Source organism: Apteryx rowi, unplaced genomic scaffold, assembly GCF_003343035.1.
Source record: "Apteryx rowi isolate R43461 unplaced genomic scaffold, aptRow1 scaffold_32, whole genome shotgun sequence".
NCBI classification, from domain to species: domain Eukaryota; kingdom Metazoa; phylum Chordata; class Aves; order Apterygiformes; family Apterygidae; genus Apteryx; species Apteryx rowi.
In genome coordinates this window covers 2,952,596-2,975,836 of record NW_020449641.1, presented here as the reverse complement: position 1 = coordinate 2,975,836, position 23,241 = coordinate 2,952,596, and the positions used below count along the sequence as shown (strand labels likewise).

The 23,241-nt window shown below is 42.9% G+C and overlaps 1 protein-coding gene across 22 annotated transcripts in view; it reads right to left on the bottom strand.

The window, feature by feature from the left end:
* Window positions 1–23,241, bottom strand: part of LPP (LIM domain containing preferred translocation partner in lipoma) — a 369,106-nt gene that overhangs the window by 40,038 nt on the left and 305,827 nt on the right. For all 22 annotated transcript variants that reach the window (XM_026070809.1, XM_026070806.1, XM_026070811.1 and 19 more), the window contains one exon: window positions 19,936–20,105. In XM_026070809.1, the coding sequence (XP_025926594.1) occupies window positions 19,936–20,105 (170 nt within the window). The remainder of the gene's footprint in view (window positions 1–19,935; window positions 20,106–23,241) is intronic.

Sequence of the window (23,241 nt, the reverse complement as noted above, 5' to 3'; positions counted from 1 at the left end):
AAGCAGCAGTGAGACTTCTCCACCAACGTCTCCATCACGCCAAAGAAATGGCAATGGGGGGGGGCAGGGGGGGTTGCCCTCTAACTGAAGCAGTTTTAACACCCAGGTCACCCACTTCCAGGGACAGTTTCCCAATCACAAAAAAAAATCTTATACAATGGTCTGGTCGTGCTGCAACTCCACTTTCTTTTCCTGGCTGCATCTTCAAAGAAAGTGGTCAGAGCTGCCTTTTCTGATGAAGCCAGCCCTGAAGGAGGGTGAATTAGAGCATGACTAAACAACCAGGCAACGCGGGAGCTATAGGTGGAAGAATACCCACTTTCTAGGTACTCAGACTGAGCTTGCCTTAAATACGCAGAACAAAGGTAACACCGACACTGGGGTGATTGCAGAAGGGCTGTAGGTAGGACTGGGCAAAATATTGCTCCCCTAGAGGTACCAATGAGAGGCCATAAACTCTCCCCAGAGTCGTACAGAGATGTTAGACCAAGTGCCCARCTTCTAGCTAGATCAAGTTATCTGGGATGCATCCCGCCATAGGCATCAGACCCATTTAATAGAAATCCAGTTGTCTCTGATCCACAGACAAAAAATAATAACAGTAAAAAACAAAACAAGCCCCCCAGCTCCCTGTGTGTAAACATCAACAAAAACTAAATTGATTAATATATTTTATAAAAGTAAAACCATAATAAATGCTTTGCCTCCAACACATAAGGAACATATTATTACCACATTGTCTTCAGCGATTATTCAAGCAACGCATTTAAACGTTCAGGGAGAAGAATGTTTGCTAAAATATTGTTATGTAACATGGAGAAAATGACTAATTCAGCCCTTGATCTTTTCATATTTTGCTCCAAGTAAGAGTCACTAGAACTTATTCTCTGGTTAAAGTAGCATCATGGCCTAAGTCTCATCCGATTCCCCCAGTGGCTTTTGCAGTGGGTCTCTCCTATCCACCTCAGCTGCATTACTCCAGACTTGCATGAGCATAATTTCTGAATCAGTCCTTAAAGTTGCCACATCTCCAAAGACAGGTGGAATAAAAAACACACATTTCCCAGTGCTCCCTGGTGAAGGAGGTCAGAGATCATTTACTTCAAGTTCCTCATGACTTGTGTGGAGTCTGGAGTCATAAATATACGTCAAGCAGGGCCAATTCAATAAAGCAGTCAAAAGCGTACTTTAGCAACTGCTGGCTCACAGAGTGGGCTTGCCACATGAACTCCTCTCTTCCCCTTACAGTAGACGCAGAAGTTATTGAAGATCTATCCTGCGGGTACCCTTATTTCCAGTTCACTTGCATCAAGAACATACATGAAAAACAAATGGGCCTCTCTGTTCTTATGGACATCTACTAGAATTTTTCATTTCATTATTCTAGTGGAAAAATATGGAATTTTCGGTGTCTAAACTTTCAGAGAAAACTAATAGTGTTTCAAGCTGTAATGTAATTCAGCCTGTACTGGAGTGAAACCAGCTCTGCATACACAGAACAAAGGTGATACTGACCCTGTGGGGTATTCTCACAAGGGTTGTAGCTAGGGCTTGTAAAATATCTTTTTATAGCTTCTGAAATGCCCCCAAATTCCCCTCCCAAATGGAAAGTTCCACAGGAAACGCTTAATCCTGACACACTCTTGCAAAGCAGCTTTCACTAACAGAGAGGAAGGGAAGTCTGTTCTTGGGGTTTTCTGAAGAATGGAGTCTAAAAGCTTTCTAAGAACACGTGCTTAAGATGGTTTTGCTTTCATCTGTTTTTATTTGGGGGGAGGGGGGAGGGAGGGGGAAGGCAGAGGGGTGACAACAGCAATTCCCAACCACCTTTAGCCAAAATCCATATCTTGCAACTCTGAGTACATGTCCCTACGTCACTGGAGAGGCAGTGGTGGGATTTAGCCCTGACTCATTAACACTGGCTGTGCTGGCCCATCAGGCCATGCCATCATGGCTCAGGTATCTCCTGTCCTCACCAGACTGGCCTTGTGTTTATCCTCGCTATAACCTCCAAACAAGAACACAACTAAACACGTGAGGAAATGGGATGGACAAGTCTAGACCTTATTGAGCTTGGAGTTAATAGGGAGGAGAGTTATTAAAATGAAATGCTTCAGATTTATCCTGATGTTGCCACAGCCAGAATCCAGCCCTTAGGGCCAACCCTATAATGTTCTCCCTCTTTGCCAAGGACTTCCTCAGACTGAAGTTCAAAGGTACTCATGAAGCTTTATCAGTGCATTTACCCTGTACCAGTGTGATTTACCCAACCTGCCACAGAGGCCCTAATCATCATCCATGGAACACCTACACCAGCACTTCTGTTATTTTTAATTAGCAACAGCCAAAGTAAAATTATCGGTTCAGTCCTCACTGAGTCCAGCTTGAATCTATGTCCCCTCAGTAATAGCTAGCTTGGCTTTAAGTGGAGGAAAATGCAACAATTTGCTAAGGGATAGCGGGGCAGAAAGCTGCTAACCATAGCAGAAAGTTTCAGGAGGCACACGAGGTTCCCTCCATGGCCAGAGCACCAGGGCCTATTTCGCAATTAGGAAAGAGAAGATAAAGGGATGAGCGAGTTTCCTGCTGAGATAGGCCATTTGCAATGAGGTCCCTATAACTACATCTTGTTCCTAGCGGTACCAAGCTATACAGTGCTGGGTTGTTATGTAGTGTCTCAGACTGCTTGGAGGTAATAAGCATTCACTGAAAATGGACTGCTATTAGCCACCGGCAAAAGCTGATTATAATAGTGCCAGTACTGGAATATGTTTTCCACCCATTTACAAAAGGAGTAAAATAACAGGAGAAAAAAAAATCACATTTGCCAGTGTTTGGAGCGTAGTGTGCTCTACATACAATTATCGAGAGAATGACAGGAAATTGACCCATTTACTCGGAAAAGTTCCTATCGTGTTCTGCACTATTTCATTTCATGCCCATTTGAGAACAAGTCATTTCTCTTCAGGGCAGAAGATAAATTGTCAGCTCGTACACAAATCTCTTCTCATTGCCAGGCACAAAAATATCACAAAGAAACATTTCCCTGCCCTCTGCTTAATTTTCTTCTTCTTCTTCATCTTCTCTAATAAATGGTGCTAACTATAAAAGTCAACGGACTGTAAATAAACTCAATTCTATTCCTACCTTACCTTATGATTGATTTTTGGRCATAATGTATTCCACCCACAAGGTCTCTTGTCTGATTCAACTGCTTTTCTCAGTACCAGAGAAAATCAGATAACAACCTCCACGGAATAGCTTTATATGAAAACAGAAACATTTGGCAACTGCAGTTTTTCTAATGGCACATTGTAATACATGCTACGCTGCATTATGGCCCAGTGGACAGGCTGCATGTCAGCACCACGAATGTGTGTGTCCTGCTGCGGGAGATTTCTGTGCAGTGCCTGTTGTGTGCATTTTGGCAGAGGTGCTGTCAGTATTTCCACTACAACAGAGGCAGCACAAGCTAGGGAATTAGCCTATGGCAGGAACGTGGGGACAGAGTCTGGGGAACCTAAGCCCTCTTTCCAGCTCTGTCTTTGGACCTGACTGCTCCTGTTATTTGGCCCAACCACTTCTCCCTTCAGTCTGTAAGTTCTGCCACAGTGTGGGCAAAAGCAGCCTCTGCTGACATCAATGGGGTCCCTAGGATGGCAGAAAAGTCAGATGGGAAGAAGGACCCAGTGACCCATACAGAACAAGATCCAGGCAGAGTGGGAGCAAAAGGAGAAAAAGACATCAAGGAAACAGCTACACCAATATCTACATCYTGGGCTCAGTTTTCTACAGAACTGGGTCCTTGCTGTCCCCACTGCTTTCAAGGGATGATGCTCAGTCCTGGTTAAAATCAAGGACAGCAATGAATACCAAATAAAATGACAACCCCAACAGAAGTGCTAGCAGTACAGGTCTGCAGGCAGAATGCAGGTGTCTCCCCTGTGCTGTACAGCTGGAGAACTGCTAACGTAAGGATGAGTCTCTGGCATGGAAGAGCTAATGTGGCAGTAATTTTGTACTCCCTGATTTCAGTCATATCCTTGAAGCATCCTTCCAGTCCTCAGCTGTTTTTACAGTTTCTTGAGGTTTAAGTTAGAGCAGTGCAGCAAACCCTCAGTTCACACAATCCTTTCTGCTGGCTCGCTAGCCAGGACACCTTGACTTAACCTCCCAACCTCTACTCTGCAGGGACAAACTCCCTCTTTTGTATGCCTGTAGCGCATACAATGCTGAACACACTGTTCATTTGCTCTAGGACTTCCTATTTGATTTGATCACTTGCCACAGTTCTTCCACCTGGGCATCAGCTTTCCTGTGTTCTTTCATCACTGCCAGGAGTGAAAAATCACAGACCATTTGGTGTAGAAATTGAGACAGGAAGAGAACCTAGAATCAGCACCAACCCCAGTAGTTGCAGCACCTCAATCCTAAACTGAGAGCAGCAAAATTCATGTTTTTCAGGGTCCAGGCCATGGGAAATGCTGTTCTGACCACCTATGATGGAGCTATACAGAATGTGAACTTGGGAAGTGTCTTGAGAAGGAGAGCAGAGCCTTTCTTCACAAACAACCAAAATGTTCAGTGTTCTGCTAATTCACACCCAGACTACATTTTTCTTTCCAAAGATTATTGCCCAGTTAGGAGAAGGGATTAGCAGAGTAACAAAAGGAGGAGTTTCCAGGTCAGGAATAATTTGGAAATCATAGCCAAAACCAAAATTGTTGGAGTCTGCTCTTTGTCCCAGGGAAAAGCTATTTGCTGCTGCTTAGCACGGAGCACAGCTGCCTCTGAAACCCAAGTTTGTGTATGCCTACAGGGAATATGAAAAAGAGGAGAAAAAAGAAAACAGCCTTCTGCCTCTCAGTGAGAGGGTTTTGTTGCTCTCCAGCTAATGGCACAGATCTTTGGATATGGGGAGAGAGAGAACAGCAGAGAGTACTACCTGTCTGGAAAGGCTCCTCTGTGAGGGCAGCCAGATTCATTCAACTTGCTAGAAAAACAGCGAAAGCATTAAGACATAGTTTACCTTCCTGTCTTCATCAGCTGAGGAAAGAATTTCCTATGGCTAATTACACATTTTAGCACCAGGGCAGCGATTGTCCTCTAGCTGCAAACATCTGCCAGCTCAGACCACAGGAGCCTGGGCACCAGGATGGGGCGGTAGCAGGACAAGCCAGGCTAACTTGGGCTGGGACTTGCTCTTGGTTGCTTTGGAGATGACCAAACTCTTACCAACATTGAGGGAAAGAAGACCGAGCCCTCAAAATGCACGTCCTACTCCTTCTCACCACCTCCTGTTCCTACGTTTGTAAGGGTCAGAAATAGGAGCTGGACCTTGACTGCTGTCACGGCCATGAGGTCACACATGAAGTCAGACCCTGTGCAAGGTCAGAGCAGGGATGTGACTCATCCACCACCAGAGAAGGAGCAGATTCCCTTGGACACAAGGAATTTGCTTCCCAATTTCTCGCCTCACCTCGCAGATCTATGCTCACCTTCTCTAGACATTAAAAAAAAAGGAAGAAAGGTAACAAACATATTCCTCTGCCAACACAAACATGCACACACATGCGCAAATATTTTGGAAATATTTAAGGATCTGTAGATTTAGGGGTTAGTGCCAGACTTTAAAAATTATTAAACATTATGTACAAAGAAAACATAATTAGCTCCTATGGGATATGAAAAAAAAAAAAAACATGAATGAGGGGAAAATGGATAACCACTCCTGGGTTTGCCACTTGTGAATTATTTAATAATCACTCCCCAGCAGATGGAATATATTTATCCACCCCATTGGAGCACACTTTGCAATTTATTTACACTGCTTTAAAATATGATTATTTATTTAAAAAATAAACAAGGTATCCACAAGGGAAAAGGGAAGTAAACACACAAGCTAAAGGGAAAAAATGCTTCTTTTTAACTTTTCAGTTCATTTTAGGGAATTTCCACTAAAAATCACTTGAATCCTCCTTATTTATCCTCAGCTTTAAAACACAGAAATTGAAAACTGTTAATGGAGCCAGTCTAGATTCCTCGCATGACTGTAAGGGGCACTTTATGAGATGGGTGTCTATGTCTCCTACTTTTTTCAATAGCCACGCTGCCTTGGTACCAGAAGTCCGATTTAGATTCCGTTAATATCATAGAAAACACTCCAGCCAGGTTCAGTAGAAGCAGGTTCACGCCTTAGACTACTTCAATTTACAGGATCAGGTCCCTCATCTAATCTAGACTGACTCTATGACAGTGGCCACCAAACAGCACTTAGCCTAGCCATTTAATTAACTACTTGTTTTAAAATGCAAAGGGTGTCATTTAGCAAAAATTGAAAATGCAAAGGGTATCATTTAGTACTGCATAAGTGCATGAGTACACTGCCTGCTCCTGAAATTAAAATAGCAATTGTGAGCAAAAGGCTTTGCCCACCCAGCAGCAAAATTGATAACTGCAGAGTAATTTGGACAAACATGAGGGAAAGTCCATGGGAGAAGAGAAGACCTTTCAGAGGCAAATAACAGGCCATTTTAGACTGAAATTAGGCTTCCAGACTCCTCCTGTGCAAGTCTGTGTGTATATATGCAACTGTGCAGGTACACATTGGCTATGGAAAGATGCACAGAAATTCAACCACCCAGGTGGGTGTGCATGGTTTCAGGAGACAAGTCACCTGGGAGAGGAGAGGTCAAGAGACAGCACCCAACGGAGCAAATGAAATCTCAAGTTTTCAAACTTTCCCCATATTAAACAAAAGAGAAAAACCAACAACAAAAACCCCACACCAGAAACTATCCCCTCACCAAAGAAAAGACTAGTCGCTGTCAGTGAAACCTCTTTAATGTTAATTCTTCAATAATCCATTGTGATTTTCTTTGAGACTAATGAAGGTTATTTATAGATCTTAAATGTGGGAAAGTGCTGTGGTGTAACCACCATTAATGGCTGTTGGACATGCAGGAGGCAACCCTTGCAAAAGTGACTAAAGAATAAGATCACTTAGTAATAAGAGTTCAAGTCTCGTCTACAAGAGTTAGCAGACTAAAAAGAACTAAGCTACTCCGTCATTTACATGTTTTTGAAAATATTTCTCAAGGTCCCAAAGGTAATTGTTGTTCTCACACCTCATTTCCCCTCTGCAGACCTAGAAATTCTGCAACTAATATGGATCAAAATACACACTTTGTAAAAGAAAYATGTTAGAAAAATATACAGAGATGTGATAGAAAAATATACAGAGACCTAACAGACTAAAATTCAGTTGTGTGCCTGCCAGCTATTTCAGTAGATGGGCTACACTACTTTAAATAAACTGGTATAGTGAATGCTATGTCAAAAGCATATGCAAATGCTAAGTCAAAAGAGATGATTAGACCAATATTAGCCAGTCAGAGAGTTAGGACCAATGAGAGCAAATAGATGTGTCCTCCTTGCTAGGAAAGGGCTCAAACGCAAGTCCTCTCTTGAACTGGGGCCTCTGCACTTCTCAACAAGAAAGCCAAACTGACCTATACAGTTTCAAATCCTGGAAGAATAAAAACAAAAGCAAATTGACAGAGTATTATTTCTGGAGAGACAAAAGATAAGACTTTAAAAATTGCTTCCATTACAACAACCTAACATATGATTACGGACACAAGTAGAGACGTGCATTTCTTCCCCAGAAGGGCACAGCCAGGATGCAAGTGCTGCCGGCAAGAGAGCGAACGGCTCCCGGGCCCCTTCCCGAGAACGCAAAATGGAAGTGTCAAACCCTTCATGTGGAGTTATGCACCCATTTATTTTAAAGGCAGAAAGGATTAAATGCATCTACATAAAGGAAAGAAAAAGTGTTTAAACAACAATAAAAAAAGATTTAGTGGTATTAATAAAGAATTCCCTTAAACCAGCATGTCACCATTAAAGTAATTAATAGGGCATGCAAGACACTTCAGTGGAAAGTGAGCAGTGCTCACATTAGAGCCTTTTAAGTTTTCACATGACCTCAAGACAGACTATGGCATTTCTGTGCAAAAGTATCCTCTAAAACAGAGATGGGGGCATTCAAGTCTATAAAAAAGTGATTTTAAAATTTAACCGATATGGTGTAAGTCTAAAATGCAAAGGTTAAGGGAATATTAGAAGGGCAATAATTCTATCTGATTAAACTTTTATCCGAAGTGACAATAAAATGTTCAAAATGAATTAAGGATTTTATTAACAGATGCAGAAGCTCTATAAAAGAGTTTGAAATCTAAGTGGCAGAGAGGAGAGGTTTTATGGGTTTTTCTCTGGATGGAGGTGATATTGCTATAAAACTTTAATCTTATTGCCATGCCACAGTGAAAGTAAACCTGTCAGAGGTAATAGAGCAAATCAGGACTGCTTTTTCTTCCCTCTCTCTGTTGCAAGGGCCTCTTTCTGGGTTGCAAGTAAAAACACATATATTCCATGTATTGCATTCAATCTATAGGTGACAGGCACATGTTCGCAGGTCATGTGCTGGTGCTGCAAGGTACAAACAGTTTGATTAGCTTGGACTTCTGCTCGTTGCAATAGTCCCAAGGTGGTAAGTACAGGCAAGCTATATGGACCATTCAAAATGAGTACTGAGCAAATATTGGTGCTGCACCACCAGAGACCCTTTAGAACATTTTTAGCCTTTCTAAAATGGAAGTAGCCAACTCAGAAATATTTCGGATATTTTAGTTGTTTATTAGTACCTTCATGTAACAAAAAGATCACATWGACTTCTGAGCCCTTGAACAAATGCATTTCACTACCTTAGACTGATCAAGTTAAGGCAGCCATAAATCTGAGGAACAGGATAAAATACAAGAATTCTGTGAAAATCATACTAAAAGCAGGGCATGTGTTACTCAGAGCAGAGCTCAATCCCATCAGGGTAGTTTAGGCTCAGTAGTATTTGCCAGCCATGACTTAAGCGATTGCTAATTTTTCTTTTTGCCCTGCCGCCGTCAAATTCTGGCGACTTGATTACCTTGGTGATGGCTGCACAGGCTGTGGTAGATGCACTGGAAAATGCCCTGCAAGTGGTTTGGGCTTTCTGGGAAGTTTTGGACCTCTCGCATGCTGGCAGGAGCAACGCGGCGGCTCTTCCAGCACCCTCCGCGCCTCACCCACACCGGCAGCCGGGCACAGCCTCGCCCCAAACCTGCCCCTGTCCCCGACGAGGACGATGTGCCCGACTCCTCGTCTCTGCTCACGCTTCGGCAGCGAGAGCCGGTGAGCATGTCTAGCCCAGGCACTGATTTCTACTCCTTTTACCTCCTTCCCTGGTGTGCACCGTCCTTTTACTTTCCACTACCCACGAGAAAAGAGTGGCTCCTAGGAGGAGCAACTGGCTGCAAATTGCCAGGGAGACTAGGATGTCAAACAAATGTTTCTCTTTTCACAACAGAATATAAATATTTGGCAGCACATTTAATTTAAAAAGTCTAAAAGTTACTCAAACAGAGTGAAGAACGTTGCTATGATGTTAGTTTGCTTCCTAAAATATGACCAGTCACAGATGGCTTGCTGTAGGAAATATTAAATAATTTTTTTTAAGTGTTGTCTGGCTTTAACACAGATTGCATTTACACAGATACCTCTGCTGGTAGAATGCCAAGACGGTATATTGGTTTAAACATGTCCTTAAACAAAAAACTACATTGTCAAGAGCTAATGGAATATTCATACGTAAGATCTCAATCCCAGATAACATCTGAAAGTTAATTTACATTTCAACACTGATGTTATTTGCTTGTTACATTTCCCTTAAGCAGGGGAACATATTCAGGCTTGGTCAGTAGCAACTTTTAGGTTTTTGTGCACTGTAACCATTATTTATTTAGACTTCTGGAGTAGTTTGAAAAAAAACACCTATACTGAGAGCATTAGGTAACATGATAATCTTAAAACAACATGAGTCCCACCTAACAGCGTACAAGAGTCAAATGGCAAGAATGTAAATAGTATAAGCAACAGCATTAAACTATCAAATGTTAACAGATTACCTTCAGTGAGACAATAAATCAAAACAATACAAAGATCTTTTCCCATCTCCAGTGTTTCCTGGAGCACATTCCTAAGGTACCTGAAGAACCCTACTGAATACATATTTTATACCTGAGTTCTGTAAAACAAGAACCCTTGTAAGATGTTTATTTTCAAAACAGCAATGTTGGCTATATTTCATCAAGTTAAACTTTCGTGACAGTGAAACCCTCTGGACTCAGGGACACAGAACATAAAGATGCTCATCAGATTCCAAGCCCCTGGACCAACCTATCGCCCTTCCTCAGAGAGCCAGGCAGTAAATCTGCACAGAGAGTTACAGCATCGGGTTGTCCTGAAAAACTCACGTGACGCTTCCATGTCAGATGTTTGTCAGGAAACACCAGCCGGGCAAAAGCATGAGCAATGCCATGCAAGTCTCATCACACATCTTAAACCTTCCAGACGCCACCACTGACACCACCTAGCAAGCCTGGCTTGCCAAAGCACGCAGTGCCATTGCTGGCTACATTAACCAACACCTTCTCCTTTCCTGCGAGAGCTGCTACCCAYGCAGCGTACAGTAATCTCTTGTCCCTAGCAAAAGCTACAGCTAAGGAGCAACAAACTCCAACTATAATCTGGTCTCCCTTCTGTCCAAAACGTCCCAGTGGATGCTTTACTTTTTCTGTCAATATTATACTTGGCCAACAGCTTCATAATCAGTGCAGCTGAGGAGAGAAAAAAAAAAAAAAACACTTGGAATTTGCTTTTACCCTTTATGACCACCAAAAACTCACGATACTCTTAGAATCAATAAACTTTTTCTTCTGTCATCATTCGTGTTTGTTGCGCTTTCTCTAAACTGGCATTATTTTGTTTTTCTAACCAGAAATCTATCAAGTCCATTGGGGGGTGTGTGTGTGTGTGTGTGTGTGTGTGCGCACGCGTGCGCGTGTGTGCGCACGATGGCAAGTTAAACAGTTTCCTCTACGGCAAACAACCGCCGCACGCAGGCAAACTGATGTCCTGGAGTGAAGAAACAGAGGCAGGACGCTAGAGGGAGGATCGCCTCGCAGACTGAGCGCTTGCCAAAGCGAATTTTTTAGAGTGTGGCTTCACCAAGGAGACAGACTGAAGTGGCACTTTGTGAAAGTCCTCTCGTCCCCGGCAGTCAGGTTTGCAAACTGCTGTCTGGACCAAAGYAAGAGGCGTCTTGGATCGGAGAGAGAGACAGACAAGGCTTTCTGTTCTCTGAAAGACTGGTGAGGGTAAGTCATACCTGTTAAATCCACACACGCTGAATCCACACGAGATTCAGCTCTATTACTGGCAGGTATCACAGTCTGGCTGCAAGGCCTATATTTACCAGCAGCTCTGGTAGTACAGGCTCACTGGTGCAAAATAGTCAAAAAGGTTGGCTAGAAATATTAAGTTTTGTTTTTTGTATCTGGACACTGTGTGGCACTTTGACATTAGTGCATTGGGCATGACAGAGAAAACACAATAATATATGGAACTGATCAAAACGCGCACCAAAATTATAGACCTTATTCCAAACAAATCACAGCCTTTCCAAAATAATCACCTTCAACAGTTCGAAGGGACAAATAAGTATTTGGGGTTACAGCCAAGCAGTAAGACTTCCTGGAAGGTAATACTGCCATGATACCTCACACCTTTCTGGGCTTTCCAAGAGATCCCACTCAGTTTTCAGCTGCTCATTCACATTCAGATTATGCTAATGCCCAGGTCCCTAGACTACGAATCAAGACATTTCTGTGCTAGGCTCTGTATTGGTTTTGGGGAGGTGCAAGAAAAATGAAAAAAAGATAACTCCTTCGCCTGAAGATCTCCGCAAGCTGGACTGCGACTAGGCAGAACATTGGGACTTAAAAGACACAGGTTGTATCCTGCAGGCCATATCTGTAGTCTTGGGCAGGTCACTTATCTTAGAACTAAAGGAAACAGGGCCAGAAAAGACCCCTGGATCAGTCCTTGGCCAGAGAAGGTTCAACAAGATCTAAATCGTTCTTTACAGATGTTTGTCCCACCTGTCCTTGAGAACTTCCAGCAGTGGAGATCCCTGCCCTTCCCAAACAAGCTGCATTTAATCTTCTTGGGCTCAGTTCTCTATCTGCAATATACAGACAATAATACCTCCTCCTTCCCATCTACTGGTGTTAGCCTCTGCCTCAAATAGCCTTTCTGATATCTCCTTTCATTCATTGGCTCATCACAATAAGTATTTGTACAGTGGGATCTCTAGATGCTACTCAGGTACAAAGGCTGAAAGAAGCAGTTTACTGTGAAGAAGAACTACCCCCATCCTCCCCCCCAAAAAAGCAGAGATGAATGCTATCAGCTCTAGACATGGCTTGCCATCTAATACCCATCTACATTTGACTGCAAATGAGGAAGATTTTCCTGCTGCCACGAGGATGCTGGTGCATAAGGCCTTCTTCTTTCCTTGTAAGCTGTCTCTGACATCTTTCAAAGGCACACACAATAGTTGGACTACCTTCTAAAGTGAAATCTCAATACACAGCTTGCAATGATCTACACAGCTTGAAGTCATTGCTAAATGACTTCACAGTCCCCTATACTGTAGAATGATCCATAAGCAGATGTATAGCCAGGAGCCACAAAATTCCACTGGTCCTGCAGGAAGACAGACTATTTTCTTCCTAAGAATGCACAGTTATTCAGTGCAATTCACCCTGTGAGGTGAGAATTTCACTGAATGGCAGCAGCTGGTCCTTTACAACGTCATCTTATTTCTCTAAGAACTCCATCCACAAAATTTCCCATGGTATAATTTTTCTAGACTACACATGTCAAATCAGTGTTCAGTTCATCTAATAAAATATGAAAATGTCCCTAACTATAAAAGCTCAAGGCAGAGGCAGGAAGACAATTCAAATTTTTATGGCTGCCAACACATGTAGGAGGAAAGATCTGGATTCTACCAAGGCAACACAGAAGTCTCAAGCACACCCAGTTTTGGAGGAGGAGTCTTCACCTGAAAAGGACATCATCTTTCAGATGGTCCATGCAGGGGTGGCTAAACCCTGACAAGGAGGGGGAAGTGATCCATTCTGAACTAGTTAACCAGCCCCACTTCATGGCTAACCTGACAACACAACTCTATCTATTAAGACTGAAAGGCAGTCCACATTACATGGCCTTTTTCAAAAATATCTGCCAGAGTGCTRGTATCATTGCTAGCATTAAGCTGCTTTATTCTGCAAACCATAGCTGGTCTTCATCTAAAACAACACTCCACTCAACTTTCTGGAAAGTCAGTTACACCAAGATAGGGCATGATCCTCCCATTACATATTTCAGTTGGTTGCCCCTGCAACACAGTCAATAAATAGCAACTGTAGGTTGAAAATAGGGTGCACTACACTTTTAATACTATCAAGTGATCTGGACTGGTTAGCCAAGCACATCCTGCTGCACTGAGAGAAGAATCATTTCATTATCTTTAAACCACTCTAAAACATCCACCTCAGTTTTAACAGACTTCATTGACTTATTTGTTGATAAACACACACGCACGTTTTTGTACCTCCTAGACTTGGGACTCCTGGAAGCTACTGGTGTTGTTTATGTAATAGCACCCAGTCCTCCTCTATTTTATGCCCTGATTGCAAGAGACTCCTAAGGAACTATTTACCGCTCCAAGTAGTAGCAATGAGTTTATGGCCACCTCTCCATCTCTATTTTTATATCAACTGTTGCTGTGTGCTAGAAGAAAAGGCTGTTAAACGCTAAGAGATTTATTCATTTTCAGTTTTATAGATGATAATCAGTTTACCAGTCACTGTTTTATGAGGTTCCTGCCCAGACCCTACCAGAGGTTTTCTTTGTGCGCACCTCAGTTAAAGCCTAGCCATACAAATAGTTAATTAGGTATTTAGCATAATTGAGGGGCTGAAATCCTCTGATGGGGAGGAAGGACTACACAGCAGGGCAAGACCAGCTGGTGAAAGGAAAGAGCCTGTGCCCTGAAGGGCAGTTGCTTTCAAAAGGCCCCACTCTGCCTCCCATTCCTGCTTGCTTACTGGGAGCTCCCACTCCCCCAGTTGTGCCAAGTGCCAAGTGCCTGGTGTGTGCAGATGTGTCTTAGCTGAAAGGACAGAAACCTCCAAGAGGTGAAACAGATGGTACAGCCACAGAAATAATAGTCATTTCCCGCTCCCCTCCCCCCCACCCCAACCATGAGTTTTCTCCAAAGAAATTACCAGTTGTGCCCACAAAGGCAAAATTCTCAAAGCTAATAGCCAATGTGACATGCACACAAGAAAACCAAAGCTCTGGACCAGTTCCTCATCTGCTGTCCTCACTGAACTCCTCTGCTGAGGGTAAGACACACTCAGGGGTAGCAGCCCACTGCTGCCTGCTCCAGCAAAGCTGCATCTCTCAGCCACAGCAGCAGAGACTTCACGCTTTTAGATCCACAGGTCACAGGTTCAACTCCCTGCTGCTGATGACTCACACAGGAGCATGGTACTAAAACTAGCAACACCAGCTTTTTTCTAGGAGAGGATTGAGGAAGAACGTTGATCTCAATGAAATATTTCGAGGGCAGAAAAATTCCACCACGTAAAGAGTGCGTGACTTCTCTTTAGTTTATTTTATATTTTTGTTCCAGTTGTCATTTTGAATTCAAACTCTTTGGAAAGCAGGCATAATAGTCTTAATGATCCCATTGAGCAGTTTAAATTCAAATTGTGGAGCACTCGCAATACCATGCTGGCAGCACTTTCCATAAATTACTCTCAAATTCAATACGTTGCTTGACAAAAACAAGAATAAAGGGCTTTTTACTTTAAAAAGAAGAAAACTTGTATCATAAAAAAAATCTTTAAATTATAGTTTCTCTTTTCTGGTCCAATTTAAATTGTTACATGGTTGCTAAATTAGTGCTGTAATCTCTGCTTACAAATTGCAGAATTATTTTTAAAAATAGATGTAATTTTACTGTAGGGATCAACCTCACACTTTAAGTTGTATGTGCTGGAGGTAGCTGTTCTTGCAAGGCTTTCAAACAGTCACACTCACGTGCTCGCGCAGGGTGAGGTTTACAATAGCGGTCGCGCTGAAGCCAATGGCAGTTTTATCATAGATTTCAACGAGAACAAATTGAGTTAACACTGAGATTTCAGGAGAATGATTAGCAAATTCAAGTTTTCCCAGGATGCGGTGACACCAGAGGCTCTGGTTATGCCATATACTGAAATATCCCTTGTGTCATGACCTAAACTGTCTTCTCCCACTGAGCTACAGCCTCTGTGGGGCAGGGAGTTATAAGACACTAAATGAGGGGCAGAAACCTTGAAGATTTTATGGTTTTTGCATACAAAACAAATGACTGGTGAAAAAAAATGGAGTGCTATAACCCCATGTTTAAAATTTGGGCTCGGAGCTGATCAGGACACGACTTCCACACACAATTCTTTCTCCTTTAAGCACTTTCAAAGCTTGCAGACTGTGGAAAGCAAAATCCTCATAAGAGAAGTTTGAAGCCACGACTCTAAACCCTACCCCCAGTATCTCAGTGCACGAGGCAGAAGTAGGAGACCTCAACCCTGGGTCTGCATGGGGCACTGCAGAGCGTACCCCCATCTCCTCCTGCACTGGGGGACAGCCAGGCACAAGTCCCCCTTTCTTCCCTCTCTCAACTACGTGTTGTCTCCAGCCCACTGCTGCTGTCGTGCTTCTCTGAACTCCCTTTCATCTGGCCCCGGGATATTTCTGCTTTGCTCAAGGAGTTACTTCAGCTTGTTCGTCCCCTTCCCTCTTGCACCCAGGTCTGCCCTGGGTGGGGGGACCCAGCAGCAGCTCGGGCACGACAGAAGAAATCCTCCAAGGCGAGGAACGTCTGCCTGCTCTGGCTGCCGCACGTGCTAACGGCAGGTGCTCAGCACCACGCAGTCCTCGGACTCGCAGAAAGTTTATCTCTGACTGTCAACCAAGAGGGCTGCCAGGAAACGGGATAAAGAATGGAGGGAAATTTCCACGTCCCAGAGAAAGTCATCAGGACATCAAAGAACACTCCATTCACAAAACAGCGGCATCTCCTGCCAGACCGGTGTGTCTGGTTAACCTTGTGCTCAGTCCTTATGATAATACTGCATTTGGAAAGCAGACAGCTGGCACTGCTCTAACATCTTGCTCTTCAATCTTTTATAACAGTGGTTCCACTGATATTACTCTTAACCTTTTTCTCTGCACAAAGCCCAGCGCTAAAATCTCTTCAACTACTTAGAAGAAGCAAAGCAAATGTTTTTTGTCAGTGGCAGTAATTTGCCCTGTAAGGGAGGGGAAAAGTATACCGATAACATATTGCAGACACAGTGTTTAGCATGTGTGCAGCAGTAAGCTGGTTATCCTGGAAACCCTATCGTGATATTTCAGAGGCTATTTGACTGTCGTAATGACTAGGAGAAGACATCTGTGTCATACTAACACTTTATTTTTTACAGTTGCTTTTAGTTGAGCAGAAGTGTCTTAATGGAGAAGGCTGGTACTCTTCTAGAAATAACATTAATAATGAAAGAATACTTGGATGCAGAGCAAAACCAGCAAACACGTTGGCAACAGAACTCGCTGCATTCATAAGATTTAACAGGAAATGATAGTGACTGGTTTTTGGAGGGAGTATTTTTTTATGTGAAAGAAACTAATTCTGGTACTCAAATTCCCATTAGGAAGAAAGATTTTCTTAACAGGTGATAGATTTTAATTCAGAGACTTTTGGGGAATTTCATTTTAACTGGGTCAGTAATAAATAAAACCAGAAACAAAAACAAAAAAGCAACTCTCCTGCAGGCTATTTAGGCTCGGTACTGACTAAATACTAATTAAATACAGCTCTTTGCAGTAATCTTAATTACGGCTTCACTCCACCACAACTAAGAAGAGTCACATAATAAACTGAGAAGATTAGCCAATTCTAATTGTTAAAAAAAGTGTATTTTTATTTTTGCACATAGTTTTTATGCACATTTGGCCAAGAGCCACACAAGGGTATTGTTAAAAAAAAATAAAATCAGAATTAATCAATTCATATATTGGGACCAGGCAAATACTATAGTTGGTCTTCTCCGTACCAGTGTAACAATGTGGCTTAATGGCTTTTGTAAGAGCCCAAGAACACTGGAGATGGGGAGGTGAGGATGTGTGCTAGAAGTCAGTGTGAATTAGGTAGACTAGTAAATAAGCAGCATTTAATTACTCAGATTTATACCAGCTGAGAATCCCATTTTCTTAGCTGGCTTCAGCCATTGATTAACTGTGCAATCTTGGGCCAGTCACGCAGGCTCCACCTTTCTATGGGAATTCAGGTCTGCACGAATCTGAGTCTTGGATCTTCAGTCCCATTGATTTCCTACAAAACTAGAGCTCTTAGTGTCGAAGTTATTTCTGATAATGGGATTTGGGAAAGCTCCAAAAAAATCAGAGCCCTCAATTCAGCAAAATTCTTTAGCACACACTAGATTTTAAGTGCGTGGTTAAATCTCGCTGACTTCAGTATGACTGCATCACATATCTAAAGGCAAAAATATTCAAACTGTGCCTCAGCGATTTAAGGGCCTCCATTACATTTGCAAGAGTGACTTGAGCCCAGATCCTCAGAGAACTTACGCGCTCATCATCCAACTGAGACCAATGCAGACGGCGTCTCACTGAAAATCAATGAAACAAATGCTCCAAGACATGAGTTCCTGTGGGCCTAAAACCAGATGCATCGTAGGTGCCTAGGTACCCTTGCTGCACTGGCCTTCGGCACAGCACCGTCCTGGGCTTTCTGAAAGATAACCTGCCTCGGGCTCCCATACTTGTTTCCTCCAGGTTTAAGAATTTAAGATTTGCTTTGTTTTGGGGTTTTTTTTTTGCTGCTTCAGGTTGCCAGACTCCTGCTTACAGTTTCCCACTCTCAGTGCCAGCTGTACGGCTACAYGTATGTAACACCCACCAGTATCACCCTCCTTTTCCCCTGCGTGTGCAGCAGCAGATGGATCCAAAAGTGTTTTGGGCTAAGTCCATAACCAGATTTTTGTGGACTTCATGGATAAACATTTTAAGGCCCCTTCTGGTTATATAAAAGGAAGCTATTAAACATTTACTCTTGCCTCTGTACTCAGAGCTGCAAAGCTGTACCACAGAACGTACAGACGCAGATGCAACCAAGCAATTATCGTTCCTTTATCCCTTAAATAGATAGAAGATAAATTTGAAAGAAAATGAGGAACAGAATCCTTCTCCTTTTCCTTTTTTTATCCTTTTATCTCTCAACGTAGGAAGTTTACTGAACCCTTGCCAACAATTCACTCAGGCTAATGAAGTGTATAAGTAATGGGATTAAATAATCTTAAACCGTCACTACAGTGGCTAATGCAGATGTTTTCCCAAACTAAAGCAGATGAGTAGTGAAGAATGCATGCTTGATTTAAGAGAAAGAAAAAAAAAGGGGGGGCGAGTATCAATCTGCAAGCAGATGAAGTCGATGAGATGTTTAACTCCAGTTATATAAAGTTGCTCCATTTGTATTACCAATGCACCTTCCTACAATTTGCAGTGCTTTGCATATGGTCACCAAACTTGCCACGAAATTAACCTTAAATTTTTTATGGTGCAATTATTTTAATGCAAACAATAAAAATGGAAATGGTTTAAAAAGTACATATTCCATCAAAAAATCATTTAGTTTTTAAGAGCCTATTAACAAGGCCCATCTATCACTGCCACTGTAAATAAGAAAATCCTTTCTTATTTTATTCAATATTTCAGCAATAATCCCACTGCAAAGGCCCTGCAGAAATGGAAGGAATCATGGGATACTAGTGGCATTTTCAGAAATACAGGGTATTGCTTTTATTATTACTGGAATGCCAGAAATGTCAAGAAAAGAATCCATTTCTACTTTTAGAAGTGCAGATATTGTTCTGGAAGGATCTCAGATAGTTCCCCCCTCTACCCCACCAAAATCTACATAAACAAAAGAAACTATATAGCATACTGGTGGTACTTCAGCCTGCACATATCTCTGCAAGGAAATGTGAAATTTAGTGGGAAGAACTTGAAAGCTAAGGTTACCAACCTTATATTAGACTTTGGTTTAAAATAGGCTTAATTTAACAAAGCGCATGGAAAACTAATGTTTATAAAAAGGACTCCAAATTTGAGGTTTACTGAACAACCTATCAATACTTTAAGAATGTTCTGCTGCTTTTCTTATTTTAAATTATAGGGATTATCCCAATATACTGTATGCTAAGGTCACAGCAAGGTAAGGCCTCAGGCACAGAACGTGATGTTTCTTTAATTTGCAGCTGTGCTACTGGTTCTAGCTGGCTCTTATGGGAACCTCTTATAAGGTGCAGATCCTCAGAGAGGCTGTTAATTGTCTGCTTTAGGAGCTTGTTAGAGGCATAAAATGAAATTTTAGGATAAGGTAAGCTTCAAAAGATATGCAACCCACAGGTCCTTAGTTCAGTGAAAGGACATCCATTAACATTGTCAAGCAATGCAAAAGGTTTGAGTTTTAGAAGTTTAAATGCTGCTTTGCATCCCATCTTGTTGATTTTAGTGGGTAACAGGTAAGGATTTCTGCAACAGGTTTCTCAGGATAGAAGCTCCTGAGAAAAAAAMCTACCTCCTAAAATTGCTGCAGATTCTGCTTCTTGCAGAGCTGAAATCATCACTAAAAAGCACCTGTTTCCTCTGCTTTGGCCACTGCATTTCAGAGCTCAGTTAGACCCCCAAAATGAAGTTAGACCAGGAAGGTAAGAAGACTGGAACTCTCCTGAACACTGTGGAAATGTGCTGCCTCTAGTACTGCCATGGTTGTAACCACGAGGCGCCTGCATGGCAGCAAAGGCAATCAGCATTTCCAAACCGCGTACATTTGAAATTAGGGCGCGAACGAGTGCGGGTACTCACGATATAGCAGGGTTCGCAGTAGGCTTTCTTCTCCACCGCGTAGAAAGGCTGTCCCCTCAGCTTGTTGTTGCACATCATGCAGGTGAAGCAGTCCACGTGGAAGACCTGGTCCATCGCCGTACAGCCCGTGCCTTCCCCGACAACGTTCTCCCCGCAGCGGGCGCAGCGGCCTGTCACCGAAGAGCAGGGACACGAGTCAAAACCAGCCCCCAGCCTCGCCTGCAGACCCGGCTCATGCCCCACAGCCAGCAGCCCAGGAAGGCACGTGGCCTTGCTGTCCCCGGATGCACAACTCGTACCAATGCTGCTGCTGGAAGGCGGTTTGGTGCTGACCTACATGGAATGACCTGAGGAGGCTGTTTCTGGAAAAGGACCCTAAAGCAACATACAAATACACAACACACACAGATCTGCACGTGCACACACATATAATAGGCTTGCTGCCCTGGTTAGATTGCTGCTGAAAATCTATTGTGGGAGAGAGATTTTAAAATGAAGAGAGGATTCATATGCTGAAGGACAACCATTCATTTTCATTGTAGGAAACTGTGATATCCCACACAAGTTGGATGTCCTTGCCCGGTGATCAGTGTTAAAAATGATTCCTGCACAGAATCACAGAAGAAAATTAGGAGAACAACTGCAGCCACTTTATGCAGAGTTGTCTCACTGAATGCAACAGAGAGAGCCTAATTAATACACTATGACTGAGGGCTTTGTCCCCTCAAAAGAGTAACGTCCAGTTTGAGAATAACTGTGGCGTCCCCAATCTTGGGAGCCGGCATCTTTCTGCCAAGGTTCTGTGGATGGAGTGGTAGGGTCGCTGAGGACGGAAAGGAGGGAAAGGGAAACAAGAGCAGAGGAGAGAGCAGGAAGGCAGTTTGAGCCCAAAATCAAATTACTCATAAATGCAAATTAAAAAATATGTCCGTAATAATAACTAAATAGCCCAGGCCACAAAAAGACATTCTCTGATACCATGGTCTGTGTTTATTGGCCTTTTCAAACAAATACTGTGAAGCTTCCAAAAGGACTTGGACATGTCTCATCACCCGGACAGCAGGGCTCCTGCCTGCGTGCGGTGGAAGTTTCTAGTGGTGACATCCCTGTGCTCACAACTTCTTCCCTGCCTGTTCCAGACTCCAGTAGGCTCCATCCAGGCTACAAAGCACGTAAGCTACTTTTGGATCCCTCAGGATGCGGAAAGATGACACATAWACACATTGAGATATATTAGGAAAGCTTGGAAAAGAACCCAGATCATTCTGATTTGCTACAACGGCATAACCGTAGTTGGCATTATACAGGACAGACAGTTCCTGACTCAAACAGCTCCCAGTCTGAGCAATGTGGAGAGAGAAGTCACCAGATAAATCAAGACAAGCCTGGAATCCCCCCAGAAAGGAATTAATAGACATTGTTTTTAAACTCAGCTTTCTATGGCATTTGTTATGAGTGTTCTGATTGACAGGGTTGTGCTTTAACCACGTCACTGTAATACTTCTTGTGAGGACTCCTTTTTTGTGAGGAGAGAAGGAATTCAGGCTTCCCAGCGTGGTGGTGAGGCTAGCGAGCACGGGGGAAGAATGGAAAAAAAACATGAGGACTAGGAAAAAACAAAAAACAAAAAAAACCACACTGGAAGAACCATGGGATCAGTATTGCTATGGGAAAGCGGCAAAAGAAACTGCTGGAGCTGCTGGAGCTGCATGCACAACAAGAGAGCACTGCTCTGTCCCACATGTGGACAAGGCCCAACATGCTCTGTGGCCTCCTCCAAACTGCTCCTGTAACTGCTGTAATACGAAGAGACGCCTGGGGAGCAGTTAATATCTCTCTATATAAAACATGAAATTGAAAGCCATTAGTGTATTACTTTACACAGTGTTTTTCCAGAGGGAATATTCTGCTGAAGAATTTATTTTCCCTGGTGTGCCATTCTGTGATCATCCGGTATTATTTTTATGAGGCATTTGGACACAAAGTAATGTAGTGTCTATGCAAACACTTCTCAGCTTTCTTTGTTAACGTCTGAGTAGAACATGTGGGAATCTTTTCTTCCCCTCCTCCTCTTCTCACATTCATGATGTAGCCAGCCCTTGTATACTTCAATATTTACCTTCCTCTTTGACCAAGGCATCTCTCCTTTTGCTGCAGAAGCTATCTGTACGGCGGATTCTCCTCTGGCCGTACTTCTTACGTCAGGAAATCTGAGCCTGTTTTCTAACTCGGATATAGGCTCTTGTAATCTCTGGCAAATCACTTGGTGTCTTTGTACCTCCATCCTCTCTCTGCAGAGAGGGCATAAAGACATCTTCTCTGCCTCCGGAAGGTGCTCTGAGGCTACATTCCCGCGTGGCTCTCAGGCATTTCCCAGCCGCGCTGCTCGAGGCCAGGTACAAACCAAAGAATAGCACAACAAAACTCTTCTCTAGCTTTTCCCCTTGAACTTGGTATTTCCTTAGGTTTTCCTTCCTCTTTCTGGGTTTTTCCACAGAAGATTCCCATTCAGGGAGCAACAAACTTAACCCGCCTAAATTTATGAGAAGTCCAGCTTCTTCTACTATGTACACAGACAGAAATGCTACTGTAAACTATCATGCAGGAAAGTTTAAAGAAAGCTTCCTTTTTCATAAGTTTATATGCAAATTGCAACACTGTGGCCTGGAGCAAACGATGTTTTTCAAGAGACATGGCCACTCCAGTGAGAATCAAAACACAAGCTCTGTGCCTAGCAACACCACCAAGTGACTCACTAGCCCGAAGGGTAAAAGTAAGTAAGCCAAAACTTTCAAATTTGGGAGCTTAAAGTTAGGTGTCTGGATCCACATAAACGCACGTGAGCAAATACACAATTGGTCTGCTTTGTACTTGATGCAGCTTTTAAAGATTGTACCTTCGGTAAGCTTTGGTGGAATTTGTGAACTCACAACACTCCTGTAAAACCAGGTCACTTCTCCTGACTCCTGCGTCTCACTCAAATTTGGTTGAAAATGGCTATTAATTTCAAGAGTTGTTGATGAGGGAGGAACTGACAAACAGACAGGCACACGCACACAGGCAGCGCGATTGCACAAGCCTCATTTCCTTAGAAAACCAGAAAAACCCCACTAAAAACAATGCATCTATCATTATGTCTGATAAAAACAAAACAAAGGTCTGCTTTTCCTGTGTGCCAATTGCCAACGGCAAAGGTATTTGTGGTTGGATTTGCCACAATTAAATGCCCACACATGTTCTCCATTTTAATATTTTCGCATTGGTTGAAATAACCCAGTCCGTTGTGCGCAGAATGCCCATGAGTGA